The 19,607-nt window shown below is 35.5% G+C and overlaps 1 protein-coding gene across 1 annotated transcript in view; it reads left to right on the forward strand.

Moving 5' to 3' along the window:
- The window catches only part of LOC149785888 (uncharacterized), a 38,155-nt gene extending 22,228 nt beyond the window's left edge, over window positions 1-15,927 (forward strand). Inside the window, exon 6 of the mRNA XM_089979879.1 lies at window positions 8,564-15,927. Within this exon, the coding sequence (XP_089836005.1) occupies window positions 8,564-8,899 (336 nt within the window). The 3' untranslated portion in view covers window positions 8,900-15,927. The remainder of the gene's footprint in view (window positions 1-8,563) is intronic.
- The last annotated feature ends 3,680 nt before the right edge of the window (window positions 15,928-19,607 follow it).

Consider the following 19,607-nt stretch of genomic DNA (forward strand, 5'->3'; position numbering starts at 1 on the left):
AACATTACAAAGTTATGATCATATCTTAATGTGGCCTAGAAACATTACAAAGTTATGATCACATCTTAATGTGGCCTAAAAACATTACAAAGTCGTGATCACATCTTAATGTGGCCTAAAAACATTACAAAGTTATGATCATATCTTAATGTGGCCTAGAAACATTACAAAGTTATGATCACATCTTAATGGGCCTAGAAACACTACAAAGTCATGATCATATCTTAATGTGGCCTAAAAACACTACAAAGTCATGTTCAGGTCTTAATGGGGCCTAAAAACATTACAAAGTTATGATCACATCTTAATGGGGCCTAGAAACACTACAAAGTCATGATCACATCTTAATGTGGCCTAAAAACATTACAAAGTTATGATCATGTCTTAATGTGGCCTAAAAACATTACAAAGTTATGATCATGTCTTAATGGGGCCTAGAAACATTACAAAGTCATGATCACATCTTAATGTGGCCTAAAAACATTACAAAGTTATGATCATGTCTTAATGGGGCCTAGAAACATTACAAAGTCATGATCACATCTTAATGTGGCCTAAAAACATTACAAAGTTATGATCATGTCTTAATGGGGCCTAGAAACATTACAAAGTCATGATCACATCTTAATGTGGCCTAAAAACATTACAAAGTTATGATCATGTCTTAATGTGGCCTAAAAACATTACAAAGTCATGATCACATCTTAATGTGGCCTAAAAACATTACAAAGTTATGATCATGTCTTAATGGGGCCTAGAAACATTACAAAGTCATGATCACATTTTAATGTGGCCTAGAAACATTACAAAGTCATGATCACATCTTAACGGGCCCTAGAAACACTACAAAGTCATGATCACATCTTAATGGGGCCTAAAAACATTACAAAGTCATGATCACATCTTAATGTGGCCTAAAAACATTACAAAGTTATGATCATGTCTTAATGGGGCCTAGAAACATTACAAAGTCATGATCACATCTTAAAGGGGCCTAGAAACACTACAAAGTCATGATCACATCTTAATGGGGCCTAGAAACACTACGAAGTCATGATCACATCTTATTGGGGCCTAGAAACACTACAAAGTCATGATCACATCTTATTGGGGCCTAGAAACATTACAAAGTTATGATCACATCTTAGTGTGGCCTAGAAACATTACAAAGTTATGATCACATCTTAATGTGGCCTAAAAACATTACAAAGTCATGATCACATCTTAATGTGGCCTAAAAACATTACAAAGTTATGATCATGTCTTAATGGGGCCTAGAAACATTACAAAGTCATGATCACATCTTAATGGGGCCTAGAAACACTACAAAGTCATGATCACATCTTAATGTGGCCTAGAAACATTACAAAGTCATGATCACATCTTAATGGGGCCTAGAAACACTACAAAGTCATGATCACATCTTAATGGGGCTTAGAAACACTACAAAGTCATGATCACATCTTAATGTGGCCTAAAAACATTACAAAGTTATGATCACATCTTAATGGGGCCTAGAAACACTACAAAGTCATGATCACATCTTAATGTGGCCTAAAAACATTACAAAGTCATGATCACATCTTAATGGGGCCTAGAAACATTACAAAGTCATGATCACATCTTGATGTGGCTTAGAAACATTACAAAGTCATGATCACATCTTAATGTGGCCAAGAAACATTACAAAGTCATGATCACATCTTAATGTGGCCTAAAAATGTTACAAAGTCATGATCACATCTTAATGGGGCCTAGAAACATTACAAAGTCATGATCACATCTTAATGGGGCCTAGAAACATTATGAAGTTATGATCACATCTTAATGGGGCCTAGAAACACTACGAAGTTATGATCACATCTTAATGGGGCCTAGAAACACTACGAAGTTATGATCACATCTTAATGGGGCCTAGATACACTACGAAGTCATAATCACATCTTAATGTGGCCTAAAAACAATACAAAGTCATGATCAGGTCTTCATGGGCCTAAAAACATTACAAAGTTATGATCACATCTTAATGGGGCCTAAAAACATTACAAAGTCATGATCACATCTTAATGTGGCCTAGAAACATTACAAAGTCATGATCACATCTTAATGTGGCCTAAAAACACTACAAAGTTATGATCACATCTTAATGTGGCCTAGAAACATTACAAAGTTATGATCACATCTTAATGGGGCCTAGAAACATTACAAAGTCATGATCACATCTTAATGTGGCCTAAAAACATTACAAAGTTATGATCATATCTTAATGTGGCCTAGAAACATTACAAAGTTATGATCACATCTTAATGTGGCCTAAAAACATTACAAAGTCGTGATCACATCTTAATGTGGCCTAAAAACATTACAAAGTTATGATCATATCTTAATGTGGCCTAGAAACATTACAAAGTTATGATCACATCTTAATGGGCCTAGAAACACTACAAAGTCATGATCATATCTTAATGTGGCCTAAAAACACTACAAAGTCATGCTCAGGTCTTAATGGGGCCTAAAAACATTACAAAGTTATGATCACATCTTAATGGGGCCTAGAAACACTACAAAGTCATGATCACATCTTAATGTGGCCTAAAAACATTACAAAGTTATGATCATGTCTTAATGTGGCCTAAAAACATTACAAAGTTATGATCATGTCTTAATGGGGCCTAGAAACATTACAAAGTCATGATCACATCTTAATGTGGCCTAAAAACATTACAAAGTTATGATCATGTCTTAATGGGGCCTAGAAACATTACAAAGTCATGATCACATCTTAATGTGGCCTAAAAACATTACAAAGTTATGATCATGTCTTAATGGGGCCTAGAAACATTACAAAGTCATGATCACATCTTAATGTGGCCTAAAAACATTACAAAGTTATGATCATGTCTTAATGGGGCCTAGAAACATTACAAAGTCATGATCACATCTTAATGTGGCCTAAAAACATTACAAAGTTATGATCATGTCTTAATGTGGCCTAAAAACATTACAAAGTTATGATCATGTCTTAATGGGGCCTAGAAACATTACAAAGTCATGATCACATCTTAATGTGGCCTAAAAACATTACAAAGTCATGATCACATCTTAATGGGGCCTAGAAACATTACAAAGTCATGATCACATCTTGATGTGGCTTAGAAACATTACAAAGTCATGATCACATCTTAATGTGGCCTAGAAACATTACAAAGTCATGATCACATCTTAATGTGGCCTAAAAATGTTACAAAGTCATGATCACATCTTAATGGGGCCTAGAAACATTACAAAGTCATGATCACATCTTAATGGGGCCTAGAAACATTACGAAGTTATGATCACATCTTAATGGGGCCTAGAAACACTACGAAGTTATGATCACATCTTAATGGGGCCTAGAAACACTACGAAGTTATGATCACATCTTAATGGGGCCTAGATACACTACGAAGTCATAATCACATCTTAATGTGGCCTAAAAACAATACAAAGTCATGATCAGGTCTTCATGGGCCTAAAAACATTACAAAGTTATGATCACATCTTAATGGGGCCTAAAAACATTACAAAGTCATGATCACATCTTAATGTGGCCTAGAAACATTACAAAGTCATGATCACATCTTAATGTGGCCTAAAAACACTACAAAGTTATGATCACATCTTAATGTGGCCTAGAAACATTACAAAGTTATGATCACATCTTAATGGGGCCTAGAAACATTACAAAGTCATGATCACATCTTAATGTGGCCTAAAAACATTACAAAGTTATGATCATATCTTAATGTGGCCTAGAAACATTACAAAGTTATGATCACATCTTAATGTGGCCTAAAAACATTACAAAGTCGTGATCACATCTTAATGTGGCCTAAAAACATTACAAAGTTATGATCATATCTTAATGTGGCCTAGAAACATTACAAAGTTATGATCACATCTTAATGGGCCTAGAAACACTACAAAGTCATGATCATATCTTAATGTGGCCTAAAAACATTACAAAGTTATGATCATGTCTTAATGTGGCCTAAAAACATTACAAAGTTATGATCATGTCTTAATGGGGCCTAGAAACATTACAAAGTCATGATCACATCTTAATGTGGCCTAAAAACATTACAAAGTTATGATCATGTCTTAATGTGGCCTAAAAACATTACAAAGTTATGATCATGTCTTAATGGGGCCTAGAAACATTACAAAGTCATGATCACATCTTAATGTGGCCTAAAAACATTACAAAGTCATGATCACATCTTAATGGGGCCTAGAAACATTACAAAGTCATGATCACATCTTGATGTGGCTTAGAAACATTACAAAGTCATGATCACATCTTAATGTGGCCTAGAAACATTACAAAGTCATGATCACATCTTAATGTGGCCTAAAAATGTTACAAAGTCATGATCACATCTTAATGGGGCCTAGAAACATTACAAAGTCATGATCACATCTTAATGGGGCCTAGAAACATTACGAAGTTATGATCACATCTTAATGGGGCCTAGAAACACTACGAAGTTATGATCACATCTTAATGGGGCCTAGAAACACTACGAAGTTATGATCACATCTTAATGGGGCCTAGATACACTACGAAGTCATAATCACATCTTAATGTGGCCTAAAAACAATACAAAGTCATGATCAGGTCTTCATGGGCCTAAAAACATTACAAAGTTATGATCACATCTTAATGGGGCCTAAAAACATTACAAAGTCATGATCACATCTTAATGTGGCCTAGAAACATTACAAAGTCATGATCACATCTTAATGTGGCCTAAAAACACTACAAAGTTATGATCACATCTTAATGTGGCCTAGAAACATTACAAAGTTATGATCACATCTTAATCGGGCCTAGAAACATTACAAAGTCATGATCACATCTTAATGTGGCCTAAAAACATTACAAAGTTATGATCATATCTTAATGTGGCCTAGAAACATTACAAAGTTATGATCACATCTTAATGTGGCCTAAAAACATTACAAAGTCGTGATCACATCTTAATGTGGCCTAAAAACATTACAAAGTTATGATCATATCTTAATGTGGCCTAGAAACATTACAAAGTTATGATCACATCTTAATGGGCCTAGAAACACTACAAAGTCATGATCATATCTTAATGTGGCCTAAAAACACTACAAAGTCATGTTCAGGTCTTAATGGGGCCTAAAAACATTACAAAGTTATGATCACATCTTAATGGGGCCTAGAAACACTACAAAGTCATGATCACATCTTAATGTGGCCTAAAAACATTACAAAGTTATGATCATGTCTTAATGTGGCCTAAAAACATTACAAAGTTATGATCATGTCTTAATGGGGCCTAGAAACATTACAAAGTCATGATCACATCTTAATGTGGCCTAAAAACATTACAAAGTTATGATCATGTCTTAATGGGGCCTAGAAACATTACAAAGTCATGATCACATCTTAATGTGGCCTAAAAACATTACAAAGTTATGATCATGTCTTAATGGGGCCTAGAAACATTACAAAGTCATGATCACATCTTAATGTGGCCTAAAAACATTACAAAGTTATGATCATGTCTTAATGTGGCCTAAAAACATTACAAAGTCATGATCACGTCTTAATGGGGCCTAGAAACATTACAAAGTCATGATCACATTTTAATGTGGCCTAGAAACATTACAAAGTCATGATCACATCTTAACGGGCCCTAGAAACACTGCAAAGTCATGATCACATCTTAATGGGGCCTAAAAACATTACAAAGTCATGATCACATCTTAATGTGGCCTGAAAACATTACAAAGTTATGATCACGTCTTAATGGGGCCTAGAAACATTACAAAGTCATGATCACATCTTAATGTGGCCTAGAAACATTACAAAGTCATGATCACATCTTAAAGGGGCCTAGAAACACTACAAAGTCATGATCACATCTTAATGGGGCCTAGAAACACTACGAAGTCATGATCACATCTTATTGGGGCCTAGAAACACTACAAAGTCATGATCACATCTTATTGGGGCCTAGAAACACTACAAAGCCATGATCACATCTTAATGGGGCCTAGAAACACTACGAAGTCATGATCACATCTTATTGGGGCCTAGAAACACTACAAAGTCATGATCACATCTTATTGGGGCCTAGAAACACTACAAAGCCATGATCACATCTTATTGGGGCCTAGAAACATTACAAAGTTATGATCACATCTTAGTGTGGCCTAGAAACATTACAAAGTTATGATCACATCTTAATGGGGCCTAAAAACATTACAAAGTCATGATCACATCTTAATGTGGCCTAAAAACATTACAAAGTTATGATCATGTCTTAATGGGGCCTAGAAACATTACAAAGGCATGATCACATCTTAATGGGGCCTAGAAACACTACAAAGTCATGATCACATCTTAATGTGGCCTAGAAACATTACAAAGTCATGATCACATCTTAATGGGGCCTAGAAACACTACAAAGTCATGATCACATCTTAATGGGGCTTAGAAACACTACAAAGTCATGATCACATCTTAATGTGGCCTAAAAACATTACAAAGTTATGATCACATCTTAATGGGGCCTAGAAACACTACAAAGTCATGATCACATCTTAATGTGGCCTAAAAACATTACAAAGTCATGATCACATCTTAATGGGGCCTAGAAACATTACAAAGTCATGATCACATCTTGATGTGGCTTAGAAACATTACAAAGTCATGATCACATCTTAATGTGGCCTAGAAACATTACAAAGTCATGATCACATCTTAATGTGGCCTAAAAATGTTACAAAGTCATGATCACATCTTAATGGGGCCTAGAAACATTACAAAGTCATGATCACATCTTAATGGGGCCTAGAAACATTACAAAGTCATGATCACATCTTAATGTGGCCTAAAAACATTACAAAGTCATGATCAGGTCTTCATGGGCCTAGAAACATTACAAAGTCATGATCACATCTTAATGTGGCCTAAAAACATTACAAAGTCATGATCACATCTTAATGTGGCCTAAAAACATTACAAAGTCATAATCATGACCTTTTTTATATTAACTCCGTAATAGGTTGACCACTAGGTCAGGGAATCATCCCAATGTCACCTTACAATCAAACATTTCTGGTTATCAGATAATCTTGGGATAATAAATCTACATAAAAAGAAAACACACACACACACGCATGCACACATGCATATGGAACACAGTCTAGGTGACATGGACTTTGTGATATTACAGTATTTTGTTCCTGTTTACTTTAGTCAGATACAAGTTAGATGTTCATTATTGAGGTCCATTTTTGAAGAAATTGGTCCTCTTTTTTATGTACCTTAGTCGTGTATTTTTCAGTGTTCTTATGCATTGCAGCTATTTGCTTAAAAGCAAAACTAGAAGGATGCTCATATCTTAATATGGCTGAGAAACATTACAAAGTCATGATCATGTCTTAATGTGGCCTAGAAACATTACAAAGTCATGATCAGGTCTTAATGTGGCCTAGAAACATTACAAAGTGATGATCAGGTCTTCATGGGGCCTAGAAACATTACAAAGTCATGATCAGGTCTTCATGGGGCCTAGAAACATTACAAAGTCATGATCATGTCTTAATGTGGCCTAGAAAGATTGCAAAGTCATGATCACGTCTTAATGTGGCCTAGAAACATTACAAAGTCATGATCAGGTCTTAATGTGGCCTAGAAACATTACAAAGTCATGATCAGGTCTTCATGGGGCCTAGAAAGATTACAAAGTCATGATCATGTCTTAATGTGGCCTAGAAACATTACAAAGTCATGATCAGGTCTTCATGGGCCTAGAAACATGACAAAATCATGATAAATTCTTCATGGGACCTAGAAACATTACAAAACCATGATAAGGTCTTCGTGGGGACTAGAAACATTACAAAGTCACAATAATTTCTTAGTGGTGTCCAGAAAACATTACCAAGTCAAGATCATGAACCATCATAGCTGTTGTGATGTTTGACTTTTTGATGAAATTTGAAGGCATTATAAGCATGAAACCCCTAAGAGATCAGTTTTAAAGTTGAGGAGAGTAGTTGTACCATCCCATTGTCAGTGTATGCATCCACATATGTAAAAGCATATATGCTACTGTAACCTCATTGCATCTCAACCATTCTGTCTTCCTGGATTTTAGGCACTAGTTTGAGTGGTTGTATGGTATTTACAACTTGAAGAGTGGTGTGCGTGTGTGTGTGTGCATTCATAACTCCAATCCTGGTCAAGTTTTTGTACTTTACATCTATGTAGTTTTTGCAAACTTTGTACATACTATTCTGCCTAGAAACTTGAAAATTACAGGGGATTATAAGTACTACAACCTTGTAAAAAAGGTAGGCCATAAACTTCATGTGTACCTTACCCATTAATGATGGCAGAAGCCTATCAATTTTGGGTCTGCTATCTCCATGGTGATGGGCATTTGATCCATATTTAAGTCTAGTTTTTTGAAGTTTACAACAAAATCTGCATCAGTGGTAAGTGAAGTGTTTGATCACATGATATGTATTTCCACTTCAGAAGCTGCGGTGTTTGCAGAAGGGCTTGAGTTTGATGGAGGGACGAGAAGTGGATAAACAGCGATACCTTCAGGTCCTGACACTAGATTTTATCTCGTCTGAGGAGAGTGAGGAGGAGGAGGAGGATATTACACAACAGGGTCTAAAGTACTACAAAGTGAAGAAATTGCCATGGGAGAGTGAAGCCTTACAGAAAATGAAAGATGAACTAATGGAATTGTACCATAATACACAGAGCAGTGTTAACAAGGAGGCACGCATGAAAAAAATTTATCATTTGTCTAGGTCAGACAGACCTCGACCATTAAGGGCACCAGATTGGGCAATAAATGAGTGACAAGATATTAAAAATGTCAAGTAAACATTGCAGGATCATAATATTTTGTTGTGATATAGCAATTGCATTGCAGAATGGTGAAAATTATGTGCAATATTTTTTCCATGATTGGCTGAGAAGAACTTTACGTTTTCTCAGTGGATGGGATTGTCCTACTTTGTACTGTTGATGAGATGGTGGAGACAAGCGGTACATTTCAGACTTTAGTTTTCTTTTCTCTTCTTAGACATCAGTATTTTGTTGATTGTATTGGTCAGGCCTATAATGTTGGGCAAATACTTTTTTATATGCTCTGGCATTATTGCAGTTTGTAAATAAGTTTTTCCATACAGATTTATTCAATTACTCGTTATCCGCAATTTAATTTCACTGAATAGTTTTAAGAGATAAAGGAGCTGATGTCGTTTGGTAATTTTTTTTATACTACCTGAATGTTTATTTGATGCTTGTAAAGCAATGCATTGTTAGATTACACGTCTTGGTGTCTATGATACATTATTCTTTTGATGTGTTTTGATAGAAAAAAAGATGGGTAGATAAGTAGGTAAACTAGTCAAGGGTTTTGGGTACAATCATGTGATTTATGGTATCTTAGAATTTTCATTATGAACAGCTTTTACTGTACATATTTATATTTAAGTTTTGTTTGCCGGCATTAGTCATTACACCATGTATCTGTGCCTGCATCAGTCATTACACCATGTATGTGTATCTTCATTAGTCATAACACCATAGATGTGTGCCTGCATTAGTCATTACACCATAGATGTGTGCCTTCATTAGTCATAACACCATAGATGTGTGCCTGCATTAGTCATTACACCATGTATGTGTGCCTTCATTAGTCATGACACCATAGATGTGTGCCTGCATTAGTCATTACACGATAGATGTGTGCCTGCATTAGTCATAACACCATAGATGTGTGCCTGCATTAGTCATAACACCATAGATGTGTGCCTGCATTAGTCATTACACCATGTATGTTGGCCTTCATTAGTCATTACACCATAGATGTGTGCTTGCATTAGTCATTACACCATGTATGTGTGCCTGTATTAGTCATTACACCATGTATGTGTGCCTTCATTAGTCATAACACCATAGATGTGTGTCTGCATTAGTCATTACACCATGTATGTGGGCCTTCATTAGTCATTAAACCATGTATGTTGGCCTTCATTAGTCATTAAACCATGTATGTGTGTATGCATTAGTCATTACACCATGTATGTGTGTATGCATTAGTCATTACACCATGTATGTGGGCCTTCATTAGTTATTAAACCATGTATGTGTGTATACATTAGTCATGACACCATAGATGTGTGCCTGCATTAGTCATTACACCATGTATGTGTGTCTGCATTAGTCATTACACCATGTATGTGTGCCTTCATTAGTCATAACACCATAGATGTGGGCCTGTATTAGTCATTACACCATGTATGTGTGTATGCATTAGTCATTACACCATGTATGTGGGCCTGCATTAGTCATTACACCATGTATGTGTGTATGCATTAGTCATTACACCATGTATGTATGTATGCATTAGTCATTACACCATGTATGTGTGCCTTCATTAGTTATTAAACCATGTATGTGTGTATGCATTAGTCATTACACCATGTATGTATGTATGCATTAGTCATTACACCATGTATGTATGTATGCATTAGTCATGACACCATAGATGTGTGCCTGTATTAGTCATTACACCATGTATGTGTGTCTGCATTAGTCATTACACCATGTATGTGTGCCTTCATTAGTCATAACACCATAGATGTGGGCCTGTATTAGTCATTACACCATGTATGTCTGTATGCATTAGTCATTACACCATGCATGTGGGCCTGCATTAGTCATTACACCATGTATGTGTGTATGCATTAGTCATTACACCATGTATGTATGTATGCATTAGTCATTAACACCATGTATGTAGGCAGTTAGACTTTAAATGAGTGCAGCAGAAACTATGCATAGTAATTCTAACTGATAGGAGTTGATACACTACATATTTGGGCAGTTAGACTTGTACAAGAGGTTTTAACATAGGACACTTAAATGTACATGGTATAGTGGGAAAAATAGATCAGATTAAGGAAAATAATACAGATGTTTTAGGACTCACTGAAACCAAATTAAATGCTAACCACAATGATAATCTATTTCACTCAAGGCTACATTAAACCATTACGCAGGGACAGCAGGGATAGGTCTTGTTGTATACATTAGGGAAGATGTAAATGCAGAAAGGCAGCTTGACTTGGAGTTGCATGAAATTCAGAGTATCTGGGTGGAAATTTCTCAAAATAATGCAAAATCATTCCTAGCTGGTTTCATTTATAGGCCACCTTCCTCCAAAGCAATTTGGAATGATAACTTTTTGAAACAAATGGAAAATGTTCTTGCACAGGAGAAAGAAATACATAATCTTGGTGATACAAATAAGGACCTTCTCAATACTGAAATAAGGAACAACTGGATGGAATTTATTGAATCATTAGGCTTAGTCCAGTTGGTAAATGAGCCTACAAGGGTAACAGAAAAATCAAGCACTCTTATTGATCCATTTATACCAACCTACCAGACAATGTGGCTTGTGTTAATGTACCGAATGTTGGTCTTAGTGACCACTATACTACTTTTTTGACAGGAAAGGTTAAATGCAAGAGAAATAAGAAAAATACACACAGAACTATCACTTACAGATTGTTGTAAAATTTTAATGAAGAAAAATTTCTCAATGACCTATATAAAGTTCCATGGAATATGATCCAAAATTTGGATGACAGATGAAGCTCTGAGGGTGTGGACTGATTTATTTATGGATATAGTCTCTAAGCATGTACCACTGAAAGTACATCGAGCAAAGAATGAAATCCAACCTAATTGGTTTATTTCTGAAATCCTAGACCCTACGAAAACACGAGACCAATTCAAGGGTATGGGAAACCATGAACAATATAAAGTATGGAGAAATAAAATAACAATTGTAATTAAAAAAGCTATAAAAATCTTATAAATCATTGTTTGAAAACAAAAAGAGCAACCCAAGCTCCATTTGGAAAGTCCTCAATGAACTCACAGGAGGAACACATAAAGATCAGGCAAATAAAATTCTCTCACTTCTGATAAATGACACCTTAGTCACTGATGACACTGACATTGCAAATGTTTTCAATGATTTTTGGTACCAAGATTACCACAAAGTTAAAAGAACCAGTGAAAGAAAACAACTTTAATGAACTGAAAAAGTTCTGCAGCAGCAAAATCTCTAAGGTGGTATATTTCTCTAACCCAACAGTTTCAAAAAACTTTGTTTAAAGATGTCTCAGTGAACTTGATACCAAAAGAGCTACAGGACTTGATCAAATTGGTCCACACCTCATTAAATCTTCTGCCTCTGCTATTTTAGATAGCATAACATTCTTAATCAATTAAAGATTGCAACCTCGTCTGTCACCAAAATATGGAAAACTGCAAAAGTAATGCCTATCCATAAATCTGGTTCTAAAGATGATGCTGATAACTACTGGCCAATCTCAGTACTACCAAACTTGTCAAAATTGATTGAAAAACATGTCCATGACTCATTCATGTCATATTTAACCAAACACTTTCTGTTACACCCTAATCAATCAGGCTTTAGACAAACATTCATGTGAGACTGCCTTGATCTCTCTAACTGATAAATGGATTCAAGCACTTGATCAAGGTAGAATAATAGGATCTCTATTTGTAGATTTCAGGAAAGCTTTTGACATGGTGGATCATGAAATCCTTATGAAGAAACTGAAAATCTACCAATGTGATGAAAGCAGTTAGATGGTTTACTTCATACTATTTATTTATTAATGACCTACCACTTTTAAGGGACTCAATATCGTCTACAGATCTCTATGCAGATGACACAACATTGTCAGACATCCAAAACACAAAGCATGAACTCGAAATTTCTTTGCAGAATGCCCTAAACAAACTGCACAACTGATGTGCATGCAATGGCATGGTGGTAAATACTGGTAAGACTAAAATATTACTTATCTCAACACAACAAAAAAGGACAAATCTTGATTGTGATGAACTATGTCTGATGTGGAAGGATACAAATTTGCAAATGGTCTGTCATGATAGACTACTTGGTGTTCTGGTAGATAATAACCTATCATGGACTGAACATATCAAACAGGTCAGTAAAAAAGTCAATTCAGGTCTATGGCTTCTCAGTAGGATAAGACATTGTCTCCCTGGAAGGCACAGAAGATTATTTATAACAGTTACATACAATCCTATTTAGACTACTGTAATACAGTATGGGGTAGTTCAAATGATAAAAACATAGCAAAGCTGGCACATCTTTAAGAAAGAGCATTTGGGCTAATATCAGTCCAGAAAGAAAGAAAGGAAAATTTAGCTGCTAAGTTAAAAATATTACCTTTAAAGACTGAATCCATTTGAGAAAAGCCAAATTAATGTACAGGATAGCCAATATTAGTGCTCCTGAATATTTACAAGCACTATTCCAGTATAGGCTACCTGGTAATACTCCCCACCTGTGATTCATGTCTACCAAAAAGTTTAAAATTCCCAAACCAAATAAGGAATTATTTTAAAAAGTTTCCAATACTCTGGAACTTTGCTCTGGTTATTCCAGTTGAGGTTAGAAATGCCCACTCTATTTCCTTCTTCCAAACCCAATAATTCTATTGGCTTCAGAGATGCATTTAAAATAAATAAATTCCTTTGAATGATGGCCTCAAGGTAGATTAGTTCTTAGCTAATTGTGTTACCCTCTTTGAATAAAGTCATTATTATTATTATTATTATTATTATTATTATTTTTTAAATGAGTGCAGCAGAAACTACATGTATATGTTGTAATTCTAACTGATAGGAGTCATTACACCGTATATGTGGGCAGTTAGACTTGAAATGAGTGTACATTGTAACCTTGATTATTTTAATTACAGATTGGAAGCAAGTTTTTTTTTTTCAGTTTTTAAAACTTCACAAAAAACTATATATGGTAAAACATATCAACGATATTTTGACAAACTGCTATAAATGTACACAAGAGCACATATAATGGTGTGTTCACACCTCAGAGGTCACTGATATTATGGGTAATTAACCTCAGCTTGATGTGGATCTTTTAGACTGTCAGTTTATGGTAAAATCATAAAAACTATAAAAATTTCTTTGAATATTTTTACCTACTTGTGCATGTGTGTGTGTAATTTGGATTTTTAACGATGCTTTAGCAACTTTGCAGTCATATCACTCTGATGTCTGGGTCATCATGCCACAGACATGTAGCATCATGGCCCACCCAGTCACATGGTCCTGACACCAGGCCGATCAGTCCTAACACTAGCCACTAAATGTTAAGCACCTAGCAAGGCAGGTGTTAGTTTAATTTTTATAAGTCTTTGGTATATTATAAATATTTGATTTAATTTATATGTGATTTAATTTGTTTGTTTGTAAGTTTTAATTTTGTTTTAAAAATTCTATTACATGCTACTGTAATGTAACTTTATTTACTGGATTTGATATTGTCCAGAGTAAGAGTTCAGTTCTGACTGATTTTGTTTTTATTTTTGATGTAAACAACTTTATAGAGACATTGTATCTAATGCTGTTCTAGTTCCTACCTTGGTTCAGAAACAGTGGCAGTTCTGGCAAACAGTCTTTTTTAAAAAAAATTCTTTCTCAGAGTATAATCATTGCTTTCAGTTAAGGCCATACTGGGAGTATGTGATGTTAGTCATGTTAAAAGCTTCTATTTTGTTCTAGAAAGATGACCATCTGGCCCTCATCGGGGCATGTGTCTTGCATTGTAGTTAGATTTATTACTGATGTTTTGGGAAAGAATATTCATTCGTGCTTTAAGACTTAAGACTTGCAACGTCCAGATGTTTTATGTTGTGTCCAGCTTGGGCTAACTATTTTATTTTCTTCAAATTATTTGGATTTCAGGTAGTTGTTTTCTCTGGAAATTAATTCTTGGACAAGGACATTTATTGAAAATTTATACAGAATTAAAAAACTTGAATATTTTCTGTGATTCAACAAGAGACTCTTGACACTGCAGCACTTCACAGGTTACAACAGACATCATCTTCCATTTTGGATTTCATCAGGATTCAAAGTTTCATTTAGGACTTTTTAATGATAGGACTTCTATTTTTTAATTCCTGGAATATTTTTGGATTTGATTCATAAAACCGTTAAGTTCTTTTTTCTCATTTTTACCTTCTTATTTTTTTTAGGGAAACAAACTATTTGTTAAATTTTACAAAGCTTGTTGTCTTCACTCTTTTTTGTTATGTTTTGTAAGTGCCTAGACACATAACAGGTATGACTCAGCCAGGGTTCAAACCCACATCTGAGGCAGACACTCTACCACTAGGCCACCAGAGCAGTCTTTGCCTGCTTGTAATACAATAGTGGAATCTCTGGACTTTTAAATCATATGGACCAATAGACTGATTATGTATAAAATTCTCTGGACAACCAATGTTTTATGTTGGTTCAGGATGATGGACATTTTACCATACTATTATTATGAGTGGCATACTTTATTCATGTGAAAAAGACATGTGGGATACTGACATGAGTTCATTATGTGATACAGTTGATTACATCCTTATGTCCATGTCATGAGCATCAGGAAAGTTCTTGAATTTTGAGTATTGAAAAGAACTACTTTCTGGTTTTCTTTAAAAAAAAATAATTTTTACAACAAATCTTTTGTTGTACTCTAATGCCATAAAATCTTTCAGAAAATATTCTTTCTATATTTATAATGATGGTCTGTCATTTCTTTCCACAAATCTTTTCTGATCAGACAAGAGAAAAAAATAATCTATTTTATGTGTTGATGTGGGATAAGCATACCTGCCAACCATTACACTTTTGATGTAATCATTATGCTTTTTTCCTGCTAATTATGTCTTACATTCACCTGTATATGGAATACATCTTTTGGTACATTAAAAAAATAAAGCAATAAAGTTGTGTTTGTTAATTTTATTTTCATCTCTTTAATTCTACTCATCATATAAATTTGAGAATATTCTAAAAAAAGAAGAATGCTGCATAAGAATAGCATAAGAGTATTTCTTCATCATAGACCTACATTTATTATCTATTTTATATTTATGTCAGCTGTATATATGACACGTTTCCAAGAAAACATGGGTTTCTTCAATTTGAAATTGTATCTCACAAATTCATTATATTAATGATTAGGATTGGGTAGCAGACCAGTCTGTATTTTAATCTGTATGGATGTTATATGAATGAAAAATATTAGAGAGGGATCTTTTTAAAACTTTAAAATTTGTCATATAAGATAAAGGAAAAATCAATTAAGCTTTACAAATATTAGCAGGCATGGATAGTTAGATGCAACCAATGGGATGAGAATTTGCTGGCTGGCACTCTACAAAATCTCACAAAATCTGACCCTACTATGGAAATTCCCCTTCCCAATGGCACTACAAAACCTCACAAAATCTGACCCTTCTATGGAAATTCCCCTTCCCACTGGCACTCTACAAAACCTCACAAAATCTGACCCTTCCCACACCACTGCATAAGATTGATTAAATTTCTGACCGTCTAGTTGGATTGTTTTTAATATTGTTCGGTATTTGTATTTCTTCATTTGGAATGTTGATTTCTAGCTTAAGTTAACAAAGCCCAGATTGATGTAAATTAAAATTATAAGCTGCAAGTCAGTTTGATATTAGGATGCTGGCAAAATAAGTCGGACAGACTTAAAGGATCTAAACTTCATTTATGCATACCAGTAGTCTAATTGGTATGCTCTTCCAATTTTCTGATTTCACTGAAAACAAAAATGGTAACTTCAAATCTTGACAACACTTGAGATCAGTTATTGTGAGCAGATAAACATTTTCCATTTTTGTCTGAATTATATTTATACCAGGCAATGCTAGAGGAAAAAATAACTATACAGATTTTTGCAAGTCATTGTGGTTAAAACTGTTAAAGGGTTATACTTTTACTAGTTCTTCTCCAATAAAAATATTTAGAAAGGAGAACACAATACCATCTATGCCCATAATACCTTGCAGAAAATTTCCCATGATGAATATTTTGTCTAACGTCTGCTATAAATTATACTAGAACTTGAAGGATGTTGTCACTTAACCATGTTGAAATTAGTCTTGTATAATGTGCATCAGATGCAGTGTTGTTATTGGCATGAATATGCATTCCACGTTTCCTTATAGTGTACGGTGATACCATGAAAATTAAAAGCCGATTTTTCAGACAATTTTGTTTCTTTGAGAATACTTATTCAATCACATTAATGTTAGGAATTTGGCTCTGATCCCTCCTGAATCCTGTCCTCCGAAAAAGATGAAAATCTTCATTTCCATCCACATCACATAGATGAAGGGCAGTAACTCTTGCCTGTTACCTATCAATGCCATTGCGAGGTGTCACTAGTTTTAATGTAAGTGATATGTCAACTTGGATGCTCAAATTTAGATGTTTGGAGGGTTTTAAAGTAATTTGATCACAAAATATTCTTGGAGAAACAAAAATTTACTGAAAATCTGTTTTCCTTCAAATGTATTCCTAAAATCAAATTGAAGGCAGGGGAATAGATAATAGGAGGAGTGAGTACTGAATATCTTACCTATACTCCGGGCAGACTTCAAGGAAATAAGAGCTTGATTTTCTATGCAAAAGATGATAGATAGCTCATTATCCTGAGAGTAGCACAACTGATGGTCATGTGACAAATCCAGCAAAAGTGGTAAAGTGCTCATGAGTAGGTTGTGCTGACTTCAGCTGGGTCTGGTGGTCATTTGAGCAATAGCCAATGGATCTATCACCATAAAATTTTGTTTCTGAAAAGCTAAATCTCAGATAAAAACTTGAGAAGGTTGACTGTGCATGCCAGACAACAGTTTGTACTCTGTCTCAGATCGAAACACTGTTTGAAATCAAGGCTCTGATCTCATAAGCTGTGATCATTATGAGACAGCTGGTCTTGTGAGACTTCAGAGTACACCAAACATAATACTGACTTAAATGATCAACAGACTTGAGGGATTATATCTTCTTTCCTGTTTGTAACTATAAAAAAGACGTTCTTGGGTTAACATGAATTTTCTTTGTGCAGTTGAATTAATGTTTCAGAGCATTAACAGGGCTTGTTGGAATGCCTCTCTAGATGTATCTAGAGAAGACATAAATATTTTCTTGACTGCCCACTAACGGTAATCTTTTCTTGGCTCCAAAGCCTGACTGTGTCATTAGTCCCGTGAAACCATCTGCTCTGAACTGTAGGTAGTTTGGCTCCATTGAAAGGGCATGTAACTTGCTCAACCTGTATGCTGAAGTTAATTAAAGCTATCAAGAAACATTTTTGTGTGAGGGTAATTTGATTGAGATTCTGGCAAAAATATTATCTGAACTGAACCATGACAAAATCCAAGGAAGATTCCACACTGGAAATAGGGCAAGAGTCTTTTGTCTGTTAGGTCAAGATTGGCCAGTAAATCTGGTAAATCTTTGTCATGACCAACATCCCCTCTTCCATGTGATGTCTGGGGCCAGCATTTTCTCCTCAGTAGCCAGAGAAAAAGGTCAGCCAGTTGTAGGATTCAGGCTCTCAAAGGTCTGTTGTTGACTTTGCACTAGCCTCTGAACATATGCCACTTTTCCTCATAAAGCCTTCTTACAAGATTATCTCCATATCAAAGGTTTAAATTCTTTCCTTTGCATGGCTTCCTGACAAGAGCAAGGTGTGAAAGAGTTGTAGGTCTGGACAGGGGTGTAATACCTGGGACTGGCTTTTGGAAATGATTCAGGCTGGCTAGAATTTTCCTGGGCAGATCTTTCACTAAATTGAGTAGCTCGTTGACCCAGGATTTGTCCTATCCATCTGAGAGGGGCTATTGGAAACTGGTATTAAGACCATGGGTGCTTGGGGAAAGGTCCACAACCACTCCCAACTGATGGAGAGTGCATTCATAGCCCAGACATCTGGGTTTGAAACTGGAGAGATGAAGGTGGTCAGTTTGCTGGTCTTAGATTGATATTCACATACCCCTAAAGCAGGCAAATCTGATGAGAGTCCAATTGATGGATGGACCATAAGGTATGAATGATATGGCCCCTTCTTAACAAGACACTTGGCATGGACATTCAGGAGCACCAACACAGACATTGTCAAACACGAATGCATAAGTCGGGTGATTTGGTTCCCCAGTCTGAGGTGGTAAGTCATCAACATCTTGTTATTTGACTACTTACCCACATGGGGGGTTCTTCCAGAAATGAGGGGCATTGAGTATAGCCTTCATTTCCAGAAGGTTGATGTGAAGAGTTATCTCCTTCAACACCCACTTGCTATCAACCACATTAAAACCTCTCAACAGGTGGTCTCCCTATCCATGTGCACTGGCTTTCTTATGGTAACTTCTGGCTGGGGCTTTTCCAGACGAATTCCTGCTATGGGTCAACCCTTGCTGTGCCACTATCGCAAGAAAGATACTATCTTGTTCATGATCCATCCTGACCTTCTGATTGAATGGAATGAGAGTGACACATGAAAAGAGTTCAGCAGAATCAAATAAGCTGATGCTGAGGAGCTGCAGAAACTCCCTCACTAAAATCCACTTCCAGCTGGAAATGGGCTGTGCAAGTC

This window comes from Sinohyriopsis cumingii, chromosome 13 (genome assembly GCF_028554795.1).
Source record: "Sinohyriopsis cumingii isolate HCF-2022 chromosome 13, ASM2855479v2, whole genome shotgun sequence".
Classification (NCBI taxonomy): domain Eukaryota; kingdom Metazoa; phylum Mollusca; class Bivalvia; order Unionida; family Unionidae; genus Sinohyriopsis; species Sinohyriopsis cumingii.